Source organism: Melozone crissalis, unplaced genomic scaffold (assembly GCF_028551555.1).
Source record: "Melozone crissalis strain CALT ecotype California unplaced genomic scaffold, PUWL_Pcris_2 ptg000013l_1, whole genome shotgun sequence".
In the NCBI taxonomy this organism is placed as follows: domain Eukaryota; kingdom Metazoa; phylum Chordata; class Aves; order Passeriformes; family Passerellidae; genus Melozone; species Melozone crissalis.
In genome coordinates, this window is record NW_026535791.1 from 12058826 (window position 1) to 12078250 (window position 19425).

Here is a 19425-nt window from a genome sequence, read left to right on the forward strand (position 1 = left end):
TGATTCAGTGGGAGCTGATTAAAACAGTCCTCTCTGATGCTTTTCTTGGGAGTAGTGGTTTGCTGTCTCCCCGCAAAATCTTTATGGACCTGGGTTTCTGATGCTTGTGCCATGAGTTGCTGAACACATGCCATATCCCAACTTTTGTCAGGATGCTGAAAAGCAGCCCCCATTTTTCATGATGCCAGGAGTCACATTCAGTGTTTTCCTGGAATGTCTGTTCTATGTTGTGTATGCTTCAAAGGCAGTAGAGGTAGTGCTGCTGTCTCTTTTAGCACTATTTGTTTGGTCACTAAGTGGGTATTTCTGCTTCTTACCTGCTTTGTCAAGAGCAGGCTGCCCCTGGCACATGGTAGAATCACCATCCCTGGAAGCGTTCAAAAACCATGTAGGTGTGGTGTTTAGGGACTTGGTTAGTGGTGCATGTGGCTGAGTTAATGGATCATAACCTCTATGATCTAAGAGGTTTCTTCCAACCTTAATGATTCTATGATTCCGTGTCAGTTTTGAAAATGCCTTTCAACTTCATTTTCTTTTCACAGCGTTTTGCTGCTTGCTTGTTATCTTCTATGTCAGCTGGGTTATAACTGTCTGTGGTCAGGCTGAATTTGTTTTACTCTTAAGCTTTGGACTTCAGGACAAGGAAATGAAATTGTGCTTGAAAAATAACATGACAAAGCTTTCTTGTGGGTTGTTTTCACTCAAATCACCTACATAGTCAGCAACAGTCAGGCTGACTTTAGCCGTGATAAAGTTGAAGAGAAGCTGTTGGCTCATATTGTTAAACATTTAGGAGGCTAAACCTGTTCCATTTTTTTGCAGATGTTTATTTGGACACTGTCTTTGCTGTAGTTGTGGTACTGATGATTCCTAGACAGCTCTAAGTTTCAACAGTGTCTACAATGTAATAAGGTAGTGGTGATTCTTGGAAAAGTGATATGCTTAAAACTGTGATTTAATAAATACATACAATGTAGCCTTTAATTTCATTGGAGGAAAGTTCATCACAGGAGGAGCAGAAGTCAGTATATGCATTTAGTGCTTATGATGAAGGATTTGTCACTCTTCCTATAAAAAGTACTGAACCTGTAAATGAAAACAGTATTAACATTATTTGAGTTTGGGGCCACATTTTCTAGGTGCAGTACAGTTTAAATACATAAGTTAGGCATGGAGCTAGCAGAGCATAGAATTGTTCACTGTATGGAAAAACTGGCTGCAATTGCATGTTTGTCATAAAATCAAAACATTTCTGTATTAAAAGCACCTTTCCAAATAATTGGTAGCCCAAACCAGGAACCTGCCAAAATCTGAAGCTTACATTGAGCAAAACACAACCTAAGTTCTTTGCTTTGTGTTCATATTTTAGTTGCAGAAGAGAATGAAATGACTATTTCAGATTGACTGGATTTGTTTGGTTATTTGCAATGTTACCTTACCTGTACTTCAAAGGGAATGTGCTTAAATCTGAAATTCAGATTTAAAAACTCTAAAATTTTTCAATTATTTTGAGCAGAACTGTGCTATTTTAAGTATTGGAAAACATATTTCTCCTATTACTTGAAAATTGATGCAACAAATACTTTTGGTCTACATAAAGATTCATGAAGAATTTTATGGGCATAGAAGTTTTAAGCACTTTTAGACAGGTGGATGAAAAATAGATCTTGTTTACCTCTTCAAGTTTTCCATACCTCAAAAACTTGAATCACTAAGTCTGAGCAAATGAAATGACTGAATATTTTCACTTTTTGCACTAAAAAGCTTGAATTACAGAAATTATTTTTAATTTTGAGTTGATTGGAAGGTATGTAGTTTATGCTTCACATAAAAATCCTGTTTTACAGTCTGATTTCCTTCCTCTTTATATAATTTATATATATTGTAAACTGACCATTTTATTCACCAAAGTAAGTTTGTTCTTAATCCTAAAGAGTCTGTGGCTCATGTTTCACAGGTGAGCTTATTAATGCCTTTTTATTTTAAAATTCTCTATTTGCCAAGTAAAATACTTTTATTCATTGACTGGTAGTGATTGCCAAAGCATATTTAAAACAAAATTCCAACCAAGGCAGTAATTTTCTCTTTGTGTGCTTGCACTGTGGTCAAAATTAATGATATGGGTTTTTAGAACAAAATGTTACACAGGTATTCACTGACTAAGAGAACAGTGTGTGTTGCTTGGAAGCAGATAAGGGAAATTATTTCTGTCTTTGTGCTAGGCCCCAATGTTTTACTGAACCCTATAAATATCTGTATGTTCCTTGAAGGTCCAAATGACTGTGACCCCAGTTATGAGAGAAATGTGGTGGTTTGAATGATTTGTAGGAAAATACTTCAGGTGCAAAATTACTGCATTATTTAGAATGGTAAGAGTTGTTGGATATTGGCCTGATGCTTCAGAGTGGCAAATACCTGCTAAATGGTGAATAATGGAGTTCTTTATTATTGGCAACAAGCTATAGGGTGTTTTATTTTGGCAGACATTCTGGAGTAACTTAATGTGATTGGATGTCTGAAATGAGACTTATAATCCACTACTGAAGTTAAAGGAGCACTGTGATGCTTCACTCTAAGACGTGCTCTGCAGTTCTGTTTGGGTTTTTGGGTGGTTTTTGTTTGGGTGCTAGGGGAGGTCATTTGCAAGAAAAGAGTTAACAGTTGCAAAGACATTTTTTGGCAGAAGTCTGTTTGCTATCAGTATAAGTTTCCTTTATAGGGAAAGGTTTTTATTTTAACTACTTGGGATGTTAATGCAGCTGGTCCAGCTCGTATGTAACTTGAATTGCTCTGTAGAGATCAGTTTCTGATGCTGGAATGTTCAGCATCTGTGAGATCTCTCTAGTGCCTATAATTTTGATGGAAATTTTTTCAGCACATACTGCCTGTCCAAAGAAGAGGCTAATCTGGCTTCCTAGACTTCTATGACTGTTATACATTCTTTTTAAGGAAATGAAAATCTATGCTTTAAAACCCCAGTCCCACTGTTTCTGTGGTTATTTGAAGTTTCCTGGACTGAGGAATGGCATGCTATTTGTATTGATTTCAGTGCTACCTGTGTAGCTGGTAGCTGGGATTCTGCTCCTGAAAGGCAGAGCATGCATACCTGTATTAGCTTGTCTCAGGAAGAATGTGAAAGGTCGGTCTGCTTTGAAAATAGGTGTTCGAGATCTTTTCAGTAAGACCATTGCTGTAATGCAACAAAGAAAACATCAGTAAAATGTATATTTTTTTCTTTCCATCTTCCATACAGTGCCCTCAAGCACTGGCTAGTACCTTGACTTTTGAGTTGCTCCTCTGCTTTAAGACTAAAACAACAATTTTATCTAAGTGAGATCAGTCTGGCAAAATTAACATGTGAGGAGTTGTGAGACTACATGCAGGTGATTCGTGCTTATTTCAATGCTGAATGGTGTTCTGCCTGGCATTGGATCTCAGAGGTGATTTGTGTTGTCATCACATTCCTAACTCTGCTGAGATCATACCTATTCCCTTACCTGTTAGCCAGTTCCTAGCTATGCTCTTCTGGTGAAAAAGATAAGCAAGGCACAAATGTAGTTCCTTATCCAATTGGGAGACAAGCAGCAGAGAAATACCTACATCATCCTAGAATTTCTCTTGTCAGAACTCTCAACAAAATCTCAAGTATCCTCAACTCAGTTTATGACTGTCTTTCCTCTCTGTTGTGGGTTAATTATTCAATTAAATAAAGAGCTTTTAAGACTTATGATGGCTCAGCTATTATTAAAATACATCTTGTTTACATAAATTCTTTCTTTTAGCTATATAGTATTAAGAATACCTTGTCAAAAACTCCACCACTAAACCCACCAGATCTAGATTATTTTTGAACAGTTAAAACAATGGAACTAGTTTGAAAATTCATTTAAGACACAATAAAACTAGTTTAAGAAGGCACTATTTTGGTGCTTAAAAAAAAAAAAAGCTTAGCTTCAAGTCATCATGTGACTAGATCCAGAGCTTTTAAAGTAAACAATAAATGTAATTGCAGTTTTTAAAATTTGCTTGTCTGTCGGATTTTCGGCTGTTTAGATGGTCCGGGAAGGCCCGAGGTGGCCTTGGGCAGCCCGCGCTCCAAAGGACGAGAAGGGACTTCAGAACTTTTCTCGGTCTCGGTGTTTATTAAATGCTTATCTAAAAGATTTTCTCTGGGCCTGACAGAGTTCTGCTCAACAGTCAGCCATGGGCACACACTGAGAGCCCCTGGGGCGGCCACCTATCTTTATACTCGGAGTTACGTATACAATATTTATCATTTTTCTCCAATACCCTCTACCCTTATTAACCAGTGCACTTTTAGTAAGGTCCAATCTCAAAGTGCCAACATCACCACAGAAGATGGAGGCCAAGAGGAAGAAGGAGAAGGGCACGCCCCAATTCCTCCATCTTACTTCTCTAGACCCCCCTGTACAGAAACCTTAAACCCTGTATCTCACACTCCAATTAACTTATCCCTTCACCATTCACCCCGGTGAAATCCTCCTATCCTCATACTGATGTCATCTCCCATGTGGGATCAAAGTCCAGCCACCAGACATTTCTGGCAACATTCCAGGACTCCCGAGCCCCCCAGGGGTGGTCTTGGTCACCCTGCACCCCAGTCCTGAGAGGCTGAGATCCCACACTTGTCAGCTTGGTCTGACAGGAGTTAAGGGATGTTTTAGCATTGGTTTCAAGGGGATAAAGGTATTTTTCTCTTAGTTTTTCGTGTGTAACTGAAGTCACCTAAAAATATTTCTTTTGTATGGGCCTTACCACAAAGTTATTAAAAATATTACTGCTCTGATAGAGATTAAAACTGTTACAAAACTTAAAACTGTACAGCTCTGCAGAAGGGCTAACTTAGTTATGCCAGATGGGCTCTGCACACCCCCGTATGTACATGTTTGTCTTATTCAGGGCTGTTTATAGAGGAATACTGAATACATCAATTCAGGTGTGCTCAGGTTCCTTTTTGGCATTGCAGCTGTGGGATGTTGGAGCGCGGGGATGTGCAACAGTCTGGGCACCACAGTGAGATGCACTGCCATGCTCTCTACATGCCTCTTGAATTCCTCCCTGGGAGCAAGGAGGAGAAGTGATGGAGTGCCCTGGTCCCCAGCCAAGGACCCACCAGCACTTGTGGTGTGGAGCACATTTATCCTTGGTACAGCCCAGGGGAGCAGGAAGGTGAGATGTGGTTAATGGTGAATGAGTCATGTACTGACATGGCTGAGATTTTGCTCTGAGTCTCCCACTCACCCAGTCCCATCTGCTCATGTGGAAGTGGTCTGTTAGCAGGAGCTACTGCACATGAAGGTCACACTTCAAAGTATATAAGAATCAAGCTTGTCTGCATAATACTTGTCCATCATTACCATTAATGCTATCAAAGAAATTATCCTCAAATCCTATAACAGTTCAGGGGCTGTAGACAAAATATTACTAACCTTTTTTCATTTTTTATTCTTATGATCTGAACAAATAGATATTTAACCATCAGAAAAATAAGTGGTATATTTTCTCAAGCTGAATTTTCCCTGAACTGGCAAAGTTGTTTTTTTCATTTCAGCCATTACACATTAGTTGGACATCAAAAATTAAAGTTTCTTATGAGCAATTGCAAAGGTAAAATGGGAATGTGTTAAATACAAAAGTTTGTTAGGCATACGTGTGAATTCTACCATGCTTGTTTGTTTTGTTTTATATAAAAGACTAATAGTTGATTTTATAGTGGTAAGCTCCAGAAGGGAGAAGTTTGTCTAAGTGTTTGACTTACCTGTAGATCCTGATGCCTTTGTACCATCTTCTGTTACTTCAATCTCTGCTTTATGGATAGCTTCTGAAATATAAAGACTATCTTGCTCTGCAAAACCCCCAAAATTAAGAAGTTATTTTCTGCATTTCATTACAAACATATTTAAAAAAATAATTAGAATGCTTTTACTTTTTTTTTTTTTGTGCGGAATCTAAGGATCACATAACTTAAGTATTTCAGCCTTTGACTGTTCTCCCACTATATGGTTAGAGTGGATTGAATGCTGAATGGGAGTTACTAGTTTGAGAGGTCACCACTTTGTGGTGGAAGGCAAGGTTACATAGTGAGAATAGAAACTTTACAGAGTGAGGGCAATGAAAGAACTGAAGAACCCTTGGAAAGGAAAATGTAGAAAAAATGTTCTTCAGGAAGAAACAATGGAAGTGACATAAAATGAATCTTGGAAAAGAATTAATTTCAGAAAGACACTGAAGAGAGTGTTACAAGTCTGCTTTTCTCCAGCTGCCTGTATAAGGCAGAAAGCAGGAAAGGTAGAGAAGTTTCTTTTTTTTCTTGTCTGAATTCAAGGATCAAGTCCAACATGTAGGTCAAATCAAAGAAATGCTAAAAGAGAATTTTGTCTATTCAGAAAAACCGGGAGGGAATCAAGCAGGACAAAACTAAGGAGAGGAAGAATTTTAAAAAGTAGATAAATCTTAAACATTGTTCAGGGGGAAAAACAAGCTTTCAAGTCTAAAAAAGCTATTTCAGGTCTGAAATGAAGTAACACATTTATTTGCTAAATGTGATCTGAGTGTAAATATTTTTAAGTTTATCCTTCTGCTTCATACAGAAGAGGAAATGAAAACTTACCTATGAAAATTTACCTATTTTCCCCCCCAACTATCTATTGGTTAAGTAAATGATATATTTTCCTTGTGAACTCTGCCTTACATAACTCTTAGACCACATAGAACCCTACTGCTACAACAGGATGGTGTAAGGCTAGAACTAAAAAGGGTCTCAACATATCCTTTGTTCCATAACCCTGCCAGGGCAGGATCAAATACTTCTACAAACCTTATCCTGTATGCCAAACGCCAAAGGGAAGCTGGTAAATTATATTGTTTATGGAATTAATTTCCCCAAAGTATTTATCTTATTTAAATAGACATTAACTTTATAAAATACATCCTTGTGTAATTTATCAGTATATTAACATTTGTTTGCAATAAGCAAAGCAGCAGTGAGCAGTAACAAATTATTTTAATGTTCATCTCTGTGCAGGCTGAGATCTATACTGCAATGGAACATTGCTATGTTCAATTTTAAGAGCAGCATAAAAAACTCCATGAGTAATGTGCCTTCTGAGGTTCATCCCAGGAAAGCAACTTTTCTGTAAAAGCAGGTTTGTCTGAATTGGAGCAATTTCATTTATTCACTCACATGCACAAGAATGTGAGCTGCTTGCTGGGCAGCTGCACTCCCAAGTCTTTACTATGAGCAGAAATGACATAACTTGAAATATTTTGTTGCTGGAAGGAGTCAAAAAGAATAAATAATGTGGATTCTTTATTTTTCATTTAATATTAAATGGGGACAAATTTTCCAAGGAGCAGAGGAATTTAGCCATTACAACAGTATTTTAGCAAAGGGAAAGTATAACTTTGTATACTGATTACTGGATTAGCAAGACAATATAGCCTGGGCATAAACCAGTATTGTTTGCAGTGTCAGGACTTGGAATATCCATTTGTTGGACCAGCATCCCTCTCACTGTTAAATAACTATTTGAATACACAAACAGGAATGTAAGTTTTACTAAAGCATCCTAAATTTTTGAATAAATAGCCATTTTCCCAGGCCTACACTGTCTTGACAGTTTTAATCTTATAGACAAGAAAAAAGTAAGTTCAAGACCAAAACCAAACCTTTCCTTTTCAGGTTCCTCTTTCCTAGAAAACAACTCAAAATACAATTGCAGTTAAGTGTGAATTGTGCTTTAGAGTTTCACAGATAAAGAAGTACAATCAATTCAGAAGAGCCAGGCAAGTCTAACAAATCATTCAAATGTAAGAATCTGCAACTATTGGGTCAAGGGTCATTTTGTATTCAGTCAAGCCTCTTACCTGAAATGCCTTTAAAATTAGCAGTGATGGGATCAAATGCATCTCTAATTCCCAAGGCAGAAAGAACTGTCTTTAGGTCAAAAAGGCTTTGAATACTGAACCTGAAATTAATATGATAGACTTTATTTAAATGCAGGATTTGTAGAGTTTTGTAGAATTAAACGCCATTAACAGATACAATTTATTTCAAGCCTTTGCATTTCATCCATCTCTTCCTGTATGAGCCCAGTGCATTGTCTGATGGTGTGTTTGCAGAAAAGTAGCTCACTTTCACCTGAAGCCATTAACAGAAGGAATCCCTCTGTTGCAATCAGATTGCTACTAAGTCTTCTTGACATGTGAATTCTGCATTTTCACGAAGTGATCTCTTTCTAATATTATTTTTGGCTATAGCAAATGGCCCTTGGAAATATTTCCCAAAAATTAGTTTGAAGAAAACAAATATAAATGTCCACACTGGTTTTCAGTGCTCTGTTAATGTGATGAATATGTTGTAGGGGATGTGTGTAATGAAGCCCTTCCATACTAATCCATACAATGGATATAGTCACATAAACCCTTCTGTGCCTAATTTCCTCCTGCTATGCAATTTCTCTGGAGTAGATGACAGAAAATACCTCCAGCATAGGTGTTTGCTAAAACAACAACTGACTAAAGTGGAAAATGGATGAGTGAAACCTGCTTTGTGCATGGAAAGATGGTTATGGCTGCTGGAGGGGGGCCAAGCTCTTTGTCCCATGCTTTTTTAGTACTCTGGTGAGTTTAAGAAAGACAAAATAGCGTGTCTTTAGGAGGTTATATGTTTATTCTTCCTTAAACAAAAAGAAAAATGAGTGTGGGAAAGGTCTAGCAACATTTATCTGGTTTAGATCCTTAAAGGATTTATACCCGAAACAAATTGTAAGTAAAAGCTGTAGGATCAACTGAAATACTTGGGGTTTTTTTGAACAGTACAGAGTGTAACCAGAAAGTCTTGTCATTCCTGGCTCACCTCTTTTGTGGTTTAAGAAAGGGTTAGGGCATCTCTGATCATGTGATGAATAATGAAACCAAAAGCATGTAATTTGATTTTGCTAACACACTGCTTGTGTCAGCACTGGTCACATGGAATTCTGACAGCTAAAGTAGTGAATCCAATGTGCTAACATTGCTTACCTAGGCAGAAAAATGTCCATCTTTGTTCTCTTCAAGCTGTTGGCCCAGAGGGTTATGGTTTTGGCAGAAAGGTGAGACTCAATCTGGGACAAAGGTGTTCTTTTGTGGCTGGGAAGCACTAGGAACATGCTGAGTTTCTCTCCCAGGTAGGGTAACTCGACCACGCTGAAAGCCTCCAGAGCTGCAGTCTGGAACTGGCCTGTGGGTGGGCAAAGAGAGATTTTATTTCATCATTCAAGTGGGAAGAAAACCCTGAACCCACAACCCATGCTGGGGTCAGCAGGCAGTTCAGAGCAGCTGTGGTAGGATGTAGGGAGTGGTTTCCAGCTCTTGGGCTCCTGCAGCCAGTTCAGGCTGCTGTGAACTCACCCTGAGTGTGTCAGACACAGATACCTTGGCAGACCAGTGCCACTGATAGCACCTGCAGAAACACCTCAACAGAGCATGGGTATTTTATTACTGTTCCATATAACAGCTGTCCTGCTTGCTCAGTTTGGGGATAAAAAACCCAGAACTACCAAGGCAATGACAGCAACTATGATGACTCTTCCCATAATGTATATTCTTTGAATGAACTTACAATTTTACCGTATTTTACCTAAAATTTTACTACAACAGATAGGAATTATGAAAATAAAATGCAGTGTCTAGCTGATTAATTGAAACCTACTTTGGCTCGTGTTTTCATCTTTACTACCTTTAAAAATCTATTTTAATCTTATTTCAATAAAAAGATAGTTCTATTAATCAAGAGCTAGTGTATGCTTATTTAAGCATTAACTATTTTTATTTAAGCACCAAATTTATAATTTTTTAAAATCTAGGCACAGAGACTTATCACAGTCAGATGAAGGTCATAAAAAGTAGTCTCAAAAGTAAAAGAGAGAGAAAAAGCTGGAGAGCTTCCAAACTTGCAAATAGTTTTACAGCAATTTGTAACAGCCATTTAAAAGTACCATTTTCATCCCATATTCCAAAAAAAACCCCAATTAATCCAGGCATTTCTAATGGATTCTGTTATACAATAGAACAGATTTGGCTGTCAGAATTTTGCTTCCTTATTTTTTCATCTAAGAATCCAGTAAGTAGCATTTCAGGAACACTCAGCAATAGTTAGTGGGCCAGAAGTTAAATACAACTTAAGTAAAAAGGCACAAGTGAAAGTCCTACTGCCTTTACTGCAGGCAATCCAAAATATTGAACGTACACCTCCTTCACTCAGCTGTAGCTGTTGTATCTTCAAGAGGAGATGCTCACACTCTTTGAGGCAGTGGTTGTAAATAACTGTGTATGGGTAGCTCATGTTCATAATACCTAAATATTTGTCAATAAATACACAGCTATAGGATGTCTCAAATATTTTGTGTACAGTGTTTGTTAGATTTGCAGATATGGACTAGAAAGGATTCATTAAGTGTTGATTGTTCTGCTAGATTAAATTTTAGGCTCTTAGCCCTCCTGCCTTGCAATCTGGAGAGAGAATTGCTCTGTTAAAACCAACTCCCAGCATGTGGATCATTTGCTGGGAAAAGATGTTCTGGTTTTTAATGGGCAGGCACGGAAGTTTATATTTGCAGTGCACTGGACATGAGTGATATAATTTGTTGGCATGCTGGTATTTTGATGTCAGCACATTCTGCACAAAGGTTATACAGTCCTTATTTATTAATTAGAAAGAAAATCAAAGACTTGAGATTATTGAGTCAGAACACTTAGTGTTTGTTGCTTGAAGTAATTTTGAGCATCCCATAAGGATTACACATATGCTAAATTAGAATTCAAACGTTGTCAACAAATTGCTTGGAAAAATGAATATGTAAAATGGTTGTGGTGTTTAAGAAGTGTGTGTGAACAGTAATGTTGACATTTTCTTAGAGCAGTCTTACTTGTCCCCAGGCTGGTTTGTTCTGTTTGGCAATGTTAAAAGGATAAACAATGTTGTAAATGCTGCAATTGATAACAGGCCACAGCTTATCTTTCTCACTCTGTGTTTTGGATCCTGGTGGGACACAGCTGCTATCATTTAATAATGAAGGACAGTCATCTCAGTCCTCTCTTTAGTTGTACTGAGCCAGTGTTTTGCATTAATTTTAAACTGATTTGTTAGAAATGTTTCTGGATTTTTAGTGACAATGATTGAATCGGCCCAATCAAATCTGACAACCAGCAAATTTTAAATGATCCCTTCTATTTCAGCTTTGCTCAAAAGTCTCTCCAGCTGCAAAGAGCTCACACATTTCAGCCTGGATGAAAGGTAATCCAAATATTTTGTCTTTCTTTTTCTGTGCAAAAATGTAGTGCTCTAGCTACCTACTTAAGGATGATAGGATGGAGTACCTTGTGTTTTGGCAAGTGGTCAAAAGTGCACGACAAATTATTTCACATCAACTTTGCAAGGACTCTGGAGCAAATATATGGTCAGAGAATGCAGCTCAGCTGTGGAACTCCTGGTAATTGGCTTTACCTGAGATCTCTGCTTGTACAAGCAACAGCAGCATCCTGCCTTCTGTCATTTAATAATCTGAGGCCTTAATGACCACCCCAGAATATGAGAAGAACTTGGATGTGGAATTGCAAATGAGTCAGCAAAGATTTTCAATAGCCTGATGATTCAGTTTTTTCCCCATGACTAGGGAGCAGGAGTACATTTGTAAGAAAAAGAAGGCAATCTCAGAAACTTTAGGGGTTTGAGGGGTTTTAGGACACTCTGGAGAAAAGGATAATCAGGTCACAGAGAGAGATAGAAAGTTAAATAAATTGCAATATCATGTAGACTGGTAAACAAAGTTATAAACATTTTTGGCTTGTTAACTAATTTGATTAAAAAGCATGGATTCAGCCATCTAATTTTAGGTAAAACATGAAATATTGTTTCATTGTGCCACTATTTACAGGTAGAAATGGTGGCACTTAGAACCAGAAAGGCAAGGCAGCAAGCAACCACTTGAAGGGGAAACTACAATAAGCAAAGGTACAAGAGGTTGAAAAGGGTCACTAGTAGCTTTCCAAAGTATTGTCAATGCTCAAGACTTTTATCAAAGACAAACAGTGAGATGTTTGTCATGTTTGCCATGAAGACTGGAGTGATGGAAACAAAATGGTGGGTCAAAAACACACAAAAAATTTATATACCTCTGGAGATTTCCCTCCCCCTGATTTACTTAGGAAAAAGTGCCAAAAGGAAAAAGGCCCTGGTGGGGCCAACCTTGTGTAACCACCCTGAGCCAGTTCTGCAATACACTACATGAAGTGTTTTTATCAAGACATAGAAACTGTGAAAGCATTTTATCAAGCATGTGTATGCCCTCATTGAGAGTTTTGTGTACATTTCTGGTCATTTTCAAGAAAGATTAATTTAAATTGGAAAAGTTAAAAAATAGAACTAGTAGAGAATTTGAGCATTTGGTTTTTGAATAGTTTAGAAAAGCCTGGCATCTTCTTCTTAGCTATTAGGAAATTGAGAGAAAACTTGGTGACTTGCAATTACATTTGGGAGTAAATATCAAAGCTGAGGAGAAGCTATTTAACTTAAAGGATAAATCAGTCAGGATGTTAAGAGATATAAATCTGTCTTCAAAAAAAATTAGATTTGGAATTTGGACAGTTTTTACCCAAGTGCAGTTCTGAAATTTAGAGTAGGAGGGAAAAGAGCTTTTTATATTTTGAAAGAGATTGTGTAGCTAACTGGCATAATTCCTGGTGGCAGAAAATTAAGCCTGCAGCATGAGTCCTTCTGTCAGCAACCCACATACATCAAATCTTTGAAAGTAGCCTACACTGTATTCATATATTATACAAATAAAAGTTTGACCTATATTTATACTGTTTTAAGCTCATGCTGAGATCATCCACTGATTTGGTATACATGACATAAGAATTTATTTTCTTTTTCTAGAATTTGTCCCTCAAGATCTGCAGTTTTTCCCTTAAGACTTGGAGACAGGCTGTGACCACATCTGCAGGTCTGCAGTGCTGGTGCTCCTGGTTATGCTCTACTCCCTCTGGTGCTCACACATTCAAGGGGCGGTGATTTGGCTGAGGGGCCAGGAAATTTATTACCCAGCAAATCAAATTGGTAGGGGCTTGATATAATTTTAGTCCTAATTGCCCCTCTGTCATGGGGTCAGATGTGATTCCTACTGTAGCCCCTTCCTAGCCAGCTTTATTTAACCAGCTCCATGCTATTGTAAAGGACTTTGTATACTGCAGTGTGTCAGTCAGTCATCTTAGTCATCAGTCAGTCATCCCTCAGTCTCCTTCCTTCCTTCCTTCCTTCCTTCCTTCCTTCCTTCCTTCCTTCCTTCCTTCCTTCCTTCCTTCCTTCCTTCCTTCCTTCCTTCCTTCCTTCCTTCCTTCTTTCCTTCTTTCCTTTCTCTCTCTCTTTCTCTTTCTTCCTTCCTTCCTTTCTCTCTCTCTTTCTCTCTCTTTCTTTCTTTCTTTCTTTCTTTCTTTCTTTCTTTCTTTCTTTCTTTCTTTCTTTCTTTCTTTCTTTCTTTCTTTCTTTCTTTCTTTCTTTCTTTCTCTTTCTTTCTTTCTTTCTTTCTTTCTTTCTTTCTTTCTTTCTTTCTTTCTTTCTTTCTTTCTTTCTCTCTCTTTCTTTCTCTCTCTCTCTCTCTCTCTCTCTCTCTTTCTCTCTCTTTCTCCTGGGACAATGTATCGGTGCCTTTTGACTGTTTCCTACAGCTGACAAGTTTGTTATGGAGTAGTGGGAGGTGTTGGTCTATGAGGGATGGGACAGTAGATATTTTAGGAACCATTTTGATCCCAGGATCTGTTTTATTATTGCCTGGAATTATGAGGAGTCAATTTGGTCACCTGGGTGGTCTTTTAATTTGATGGGACCTCTTCTGAGACACTCTCCAAGCTGGGAAAACAATCCATCTTAGTGTGGTATCTGTGGAAATGAAATAAATCTGTTCCATATTGCACAGTAGATCAAATCTGGATCAAGGACAGTTACCATAGTTAACTTCAGCTGTGTGGTGCATGGTAGGCACTTTCAGGGTCGAGCCCTCTGGCGTTGTAAAAGGCAACATCTGGGAATCCATGAAGGAAAACTTCTTTTGCCACGCGCTTCTGAAGTACAGGGTGCTCACCAGGGTGACCTGGCTGAGCGATGACCCAGCACTCTCCGGTGCCATCCCATGTATATCCCCATCTGCATGGAAAAGAGACAAGGCAGGGGGACACATGCAGTCCTACGTGCCCAGGTCTGTGTGACTAAATAAAGCAAGCTGAGACCACTCTCCACCCCTAAGGCCTAGAGGCACAACTCACAAGGCACTGCTCACCCTCTACCTTCCCCTCCCCAGTTACACATGCACCTCCCTGGGGCTGCCTGTTGGTCCATGCTCTCCTCAGAGTTGAGATTGAGCTGGCCAGTGCTTTTATTCCCCACTGAGATTTTTTAAACTCAGAATCTGACTGCTGAGCTTATGCCCCTATGTGTCCCCTGTAGCACCATGAAAGCATTCAGTGCCATGAATACGGTCCAAGGGAAATTTGGCTGTTCCTAATTAACACTGAGAACACTGCAAATGATTGCCTTTTTAAAAATTAAGGGAACAAGAAAAAGTGGTTAGCAGCTTGACACTGCTTATGGATTCAGACCTATTCCAGCTCTTTCTTCACATTACAGATGAGTGTTAGCACAAGAATTAGGTTTCCTGCCTTTCAGCCTTGCTTTGGGCAACATGGAGTGTGGCAAAAATCTTTATGCTTGGTTAAAATCTACTTCTCCCATTACTCTTATTTTACATTTCATTGGTGTGCAACCATTTCTGTGGGTCCCTATGATACCTGCAAGGTCAGTGGTGATCCACTCCTGTGTATGGGTGGTGTTGCAGTCGGTGAGGTTGGTTTGGAGCAGGCTGCTGTTGGCCCAGCGCGTGGCACGCTCGGCAAAGTCAGGCAAGAGCTGCACGCCTGCATCCACAAGGAGGGAACATCCCAGCTGGACCACTGTGCCTTGGCTGGGGTCAGTCTCTGCTTCATCCACCGTGTGCATGAAATCCTGCACGCTTTGATCTGCCAGGCAAGAGAGAAACTGTAATTGTGCTGAGGCTAAGGGCAGCAGGGATTGCCCCAGAGCTCTGCAGCTCTCAGCTCCACTGCTGACACCGGTGTCCTCTGACTCTTAAACCCCCATAACAACTGGAGCACTCTTGACTTTGTGGAGCATTCCTGTCAAGCACTGCTGCCACGGGCAGTGATGCACTGGGCATTGGAAAGCTCTCTTCATGTGTCTGTAGAAATCACCCCAGTGTGGAAGTGCCAAGTGGCAGATCTCATGCCAGGCTCACAGTTGTATGCAGACACAGTTCATAAGGTAGTTATTCTTTCTTGGCCACTCTCTGAGTTCCCACCATTGAGGTCTAGTGCCTCTGGCCATGACTGGCTGAGCTGCCAATGCCACAACTCTGCTATCTCGTTCTCCTGACCTTATCCACCTATCCCAGAAAAAGCATTTCTCTGATGGCCCTTCTGCCACCCTTGGCCCTTAGATGTTGTTTGATTTCTTGAAGGATGGTGTCCCAAACTGCCCCAGTATTGCTGATGAGCCCTGGCTAAACTGAGCTGATAAGTTGCTTCATGTGTTATAAGTGACTCCTTTATTTATACAGCCCACAACAGTGGGCTTTTTTCTTTTTTAAAGAAAACATAGTCTGAGTTGTAAAGTTCTTGTGTGTCTTGCATTAGTATGGGAGCACTTGGTGAGCTCTCTGAAAGATGTGAGAAGTCAAAGATGGTAAATTAGAGGCAGAGATGAATGTGAGGAGTGGTATCCCAAGCTTGTGACTTCACCACGGTGCTTAGCTAACCAAAGTCGCAAATTCTAGCTTGGACAACAGCTCAAAATTGCTTTAATTAAACAGCAAGGAGAAATAATTTTAAAGCATGTCATTTTGTCTGTTCTATCTAGAAATATATCCCATTATACATTGTTTTTGTTAGTACTAGCATAAAGGTGAACAAATTTTCCAAACATTGAGAGAAGTTTACAAGTGCATCTAGGAGCAGATTCTCTGTGAGCAGTGAACGAACCATTGATGTTTTCATTGTTTTCAGCCTGCTAAGGTTTTAACCATATCCTTCATAATTGGTTAGGACAGACCAACATAAACATTAATGCAAATCTACTGGAAGAAAGGAATTTTCTCATATATGCATGCATTCACAGTTTGTGTTTATTCATCTTATAGAAAATTTCATCTAAGCATTTAATTTATTTATTTGATTTAGACCATTTGAGGAAGTAGTTTCCTTCCCTCTTACTGGAAATACACTGTATACCAATAACAATAGATCCCATCCTACTTTATTTTCACATTCATGCATTAACATTGCTGAAAGCCAAAGCTCATGTGGTTTATGCCACAGCTCAAATGGAGATAAAATGTCTGCTTGCCATGATGTGCCACATGAGAAGAAAAGAGCATAAAAGAGCTAGCAGGTCATTAACAGCCCCTGCACTTCTCTGTTAAATTTTCTCTAAAGGTCTGTGCTTGAATTTCACTTTGAAATGTTATTCTGTAAGGTCCTTTCATAATAACTGATCCCGTAATGACCAGAAGTGTCAAGCAAGGTATAATCCTTGTATGCATTAATATTGTTTAGGAATTGAATTTACAAAAATAGGAGTCAGTAGGCAAGACTTTATTATATCAGCTGCTCATAATTTAGATGCACTGTCCCTGTGTCAGTACATGCAGCTGTATCTGTATGGATCAGCCAGAGTTAGCTGTCACTGCTGTGCTGGGGTTGAATATCAATGCTGCTCAGAATGGGGCTGGTGACTGAGGCAGGTTACTGAGGCACAGGACAATGAAATTGCTGTGGGTTTTAGTTTTCATGCCCTGAAGGTAAATTTTACGCTGAGAAAAAGCAGTGTTATCTCTATACATAAGTATTGTATGTAAGCTGCAAATTTTGAAGATGAGGCAGTCATCTGCTTTTCATAAACATTCTGCCCATAATGTAAAATAGTTTTTGACATGTGATTTGAGATGGTAGGACAATCCAGAGCTAAAATGAAAACAGCATCCTTAAATTCAGCTGACTTAATGCTGGATTTAAAGACATCTGTCTTTCCCATATCCCTTCCAAATTCCCAGTGAGTTTTATATTTTAGCCTGCTTTCAGGGAAAGATGCAATTGCACCATCCATCTGTCAACGTATATCTCAGTCTGCCAGTCTCCTTCTGATAACTTTTCATCTTTTTGGCCAATTGTAATAGTGTTAGAAAAGTCTTAAATATAATTCAGCTTCTATAGGTTTCATGAGATTTTTTAGTGGGATAGGAGAGAAAACCACTGTTCTCTGCCTGGCAGTTCTTTGCAGAGCACACAAAGGAGACCAGGACAGAGTGGACACAATGGACCTCTGGCAAACCTGGAGTAATTCTGCTGCTCAGAGAAGTAGCTTTACTAGATGTAGCTGTATTTTGTGTCATAAGAGAGTAAGTACTGATTCAGAAAAAAGAGGAATAATAACCTGTTTGTCAACTACTCCCTTGAGTTTCCTTTGTCCATCTGATACCTGGCTGTCAAAGACAGAGAAAACTACATCTTGCAGTGAGAGAGAAAGCAGAAGTTTAATATGATGTGTGCAATTCCTGTCACCTTTGTAAAGCTGTAACTTTATTACAAAAAGTAAGACAATAACGATTTTTTTAAAGTACATTACCATGAATGCTGTATCCTAGGACATCTTGCAGCTCTGTAAAGGTATTTCCTTGAGCTCCAAACTGCAGCAGCTCCAAAGAAACAGCCACACTTGCTGGAGAGACTACGAGATTGGTCCTGTTCTCTGCTTCAGACACCTGCCGGTAGAGACTCATGGCAAATTCAGTCTTCAGCTCTCTCAGCTCATCATAGGAGATGCAGCTTCCCTTGGCTGTGCAGCAAGCAGACAGGATGAATGCAGAGAATAAAATGGGCAACATGAAGATGAGCTGGGAGCAGTCTCCACCAGCTAATACCTGCAATTAATGACATGGATGTATTTAGAAAAGCAATAGGCTGAGCTGGCAGAGGAGCTTTCCATCAGTGTTGAGATGTCACTTGCAATAGTAATGATAATTGTTAAAATACTTGTCCAGGTCTACTCAGTAGCTACTGACATTAAAAAAATAAAAAAGAAAAAGAAAAGAAAATACATATGTACGGACGTGCTGATGACTCTGTTGACTAACAAGAACTGAATTTTCCAGAATGCTGTAGCATGTAATATGGTATTCCATTACAGAGCCTGGAGACACACAGTCTCTTGGTTAAAAATTAGCTACCTGCACACATGATGGGACACCTCAGTGCAATCTCCATGCTGCTGAGCTCCTTTCTGTCCCCAGCAGAAGGGGGGTCACACCCAGCACTCCCAGAAGGAAGGCCACCCCTTGTGAAGTGCAGAAATCTAATTGGAGCCTCCAGGCTGGGCTTTGGATGCAAGTTTGCAAAAGGCTGGCTTCAAATTTCTCCCCCAGATATTCCTTCTGTGAAATTTATGCCAGTGAAAGAAAAGGTGGTATTTGCAAAAGGCTCCAGTGCTTGCAACACAAAATCATCACATCAGATTTTTATGGGAAATCAAGCACTGGTCAACGTTCTATTAAGAGACACTTAGATTCATATTAAAGGAATAATGTTAAAATGAGAGAATAGTTTTCCTTACAGAATTCCACATTTGAAGATTGTATGCAAGTATATTTTAAAAATTACTGCACCTTCTTTCACCTCAGGATTTCCTACAAATCTTTCTCCATGCCCTTTGCTCTAGAGAGCACCTCTAATGCTTTGTATTTACTCACAGTTAGCTCTGTTAAATTGTCTTGCCTTTCTGTGTCCTTCTGGGTGCCTGAATGGAAGCTGCCTATGAAGGTCTTGTCTCCTTCTTTAATAGGTAGTGGAGCAAGGACTAAGTCATGAGACTGCATTTAAAGGGATAGTCAGTGATCAGAGTCTCTGTCGGCGATGTCTGTACCACTCTGTCCAAATTCCTGTAGGCTACGAGCTCTATGGAGAGCCAGGCAAAGCAGCATGCCACTGACCAGCAAATCCAAGGCAAGGAACAAAAAGGTACACATGGACAGAGAGTCAGCAACTTCCTTGCAAGCCCTGCTCGAGCCTCATGAGGCTTGTGACCTGCTGGTACCGAGCAAGGCATCTCCTATCTCTCTTCCCACCCCCCTCCTCCTTTTATATGAATTCCATTGATTCCTCTGCCACAAAGGGGAAGAGAAAGGGCTCTCTGTGTACCAGGCACACAGCTAATTTTTTTTACCCCCACTTTGAAACCTTATTCAGAAATCCCGTGCAATTAAAATGTCTTTATTTCCCTTTGTTTTTAATTAATGCTATCCGAAAAAGCAAGATTTTCTTTCACTC

At 39.3% G+C, this 19425-nt stretch overlaps 1 protein-coding gene across 1 annotated transcript; it reads right to left on the bottom strand.

The window, feature by feature from the left end:
* Positions 1-1947: 1947 nt before the first annotated feature.
* SERPINE3 (serpin family E member 3) lies at positions 1948-18974 on the bottom strand. Its single transcript, XM_054272050.1, has 8 exons — positions 18849-18974; positions 17729-18023; positions 14842-15069; positions 14003-14200; positions 9043-9241; positions 7888-7988; positions 5780-5866; positions 1948-3190 (listed from the first exon to the last, which is right to left on the bottom strand). The coding sequence occupies exons 1-8, from the start codon at positions 18972-18974 to the stop codon at positions 2997-2999; spliced, it is 1428 nt and encodes a 475-aa protein (XP_054128025.1). The 3' UTR covers positions 1948-2996.
* Positions 18975-19425: the final 451 nt, after the last annotated feature.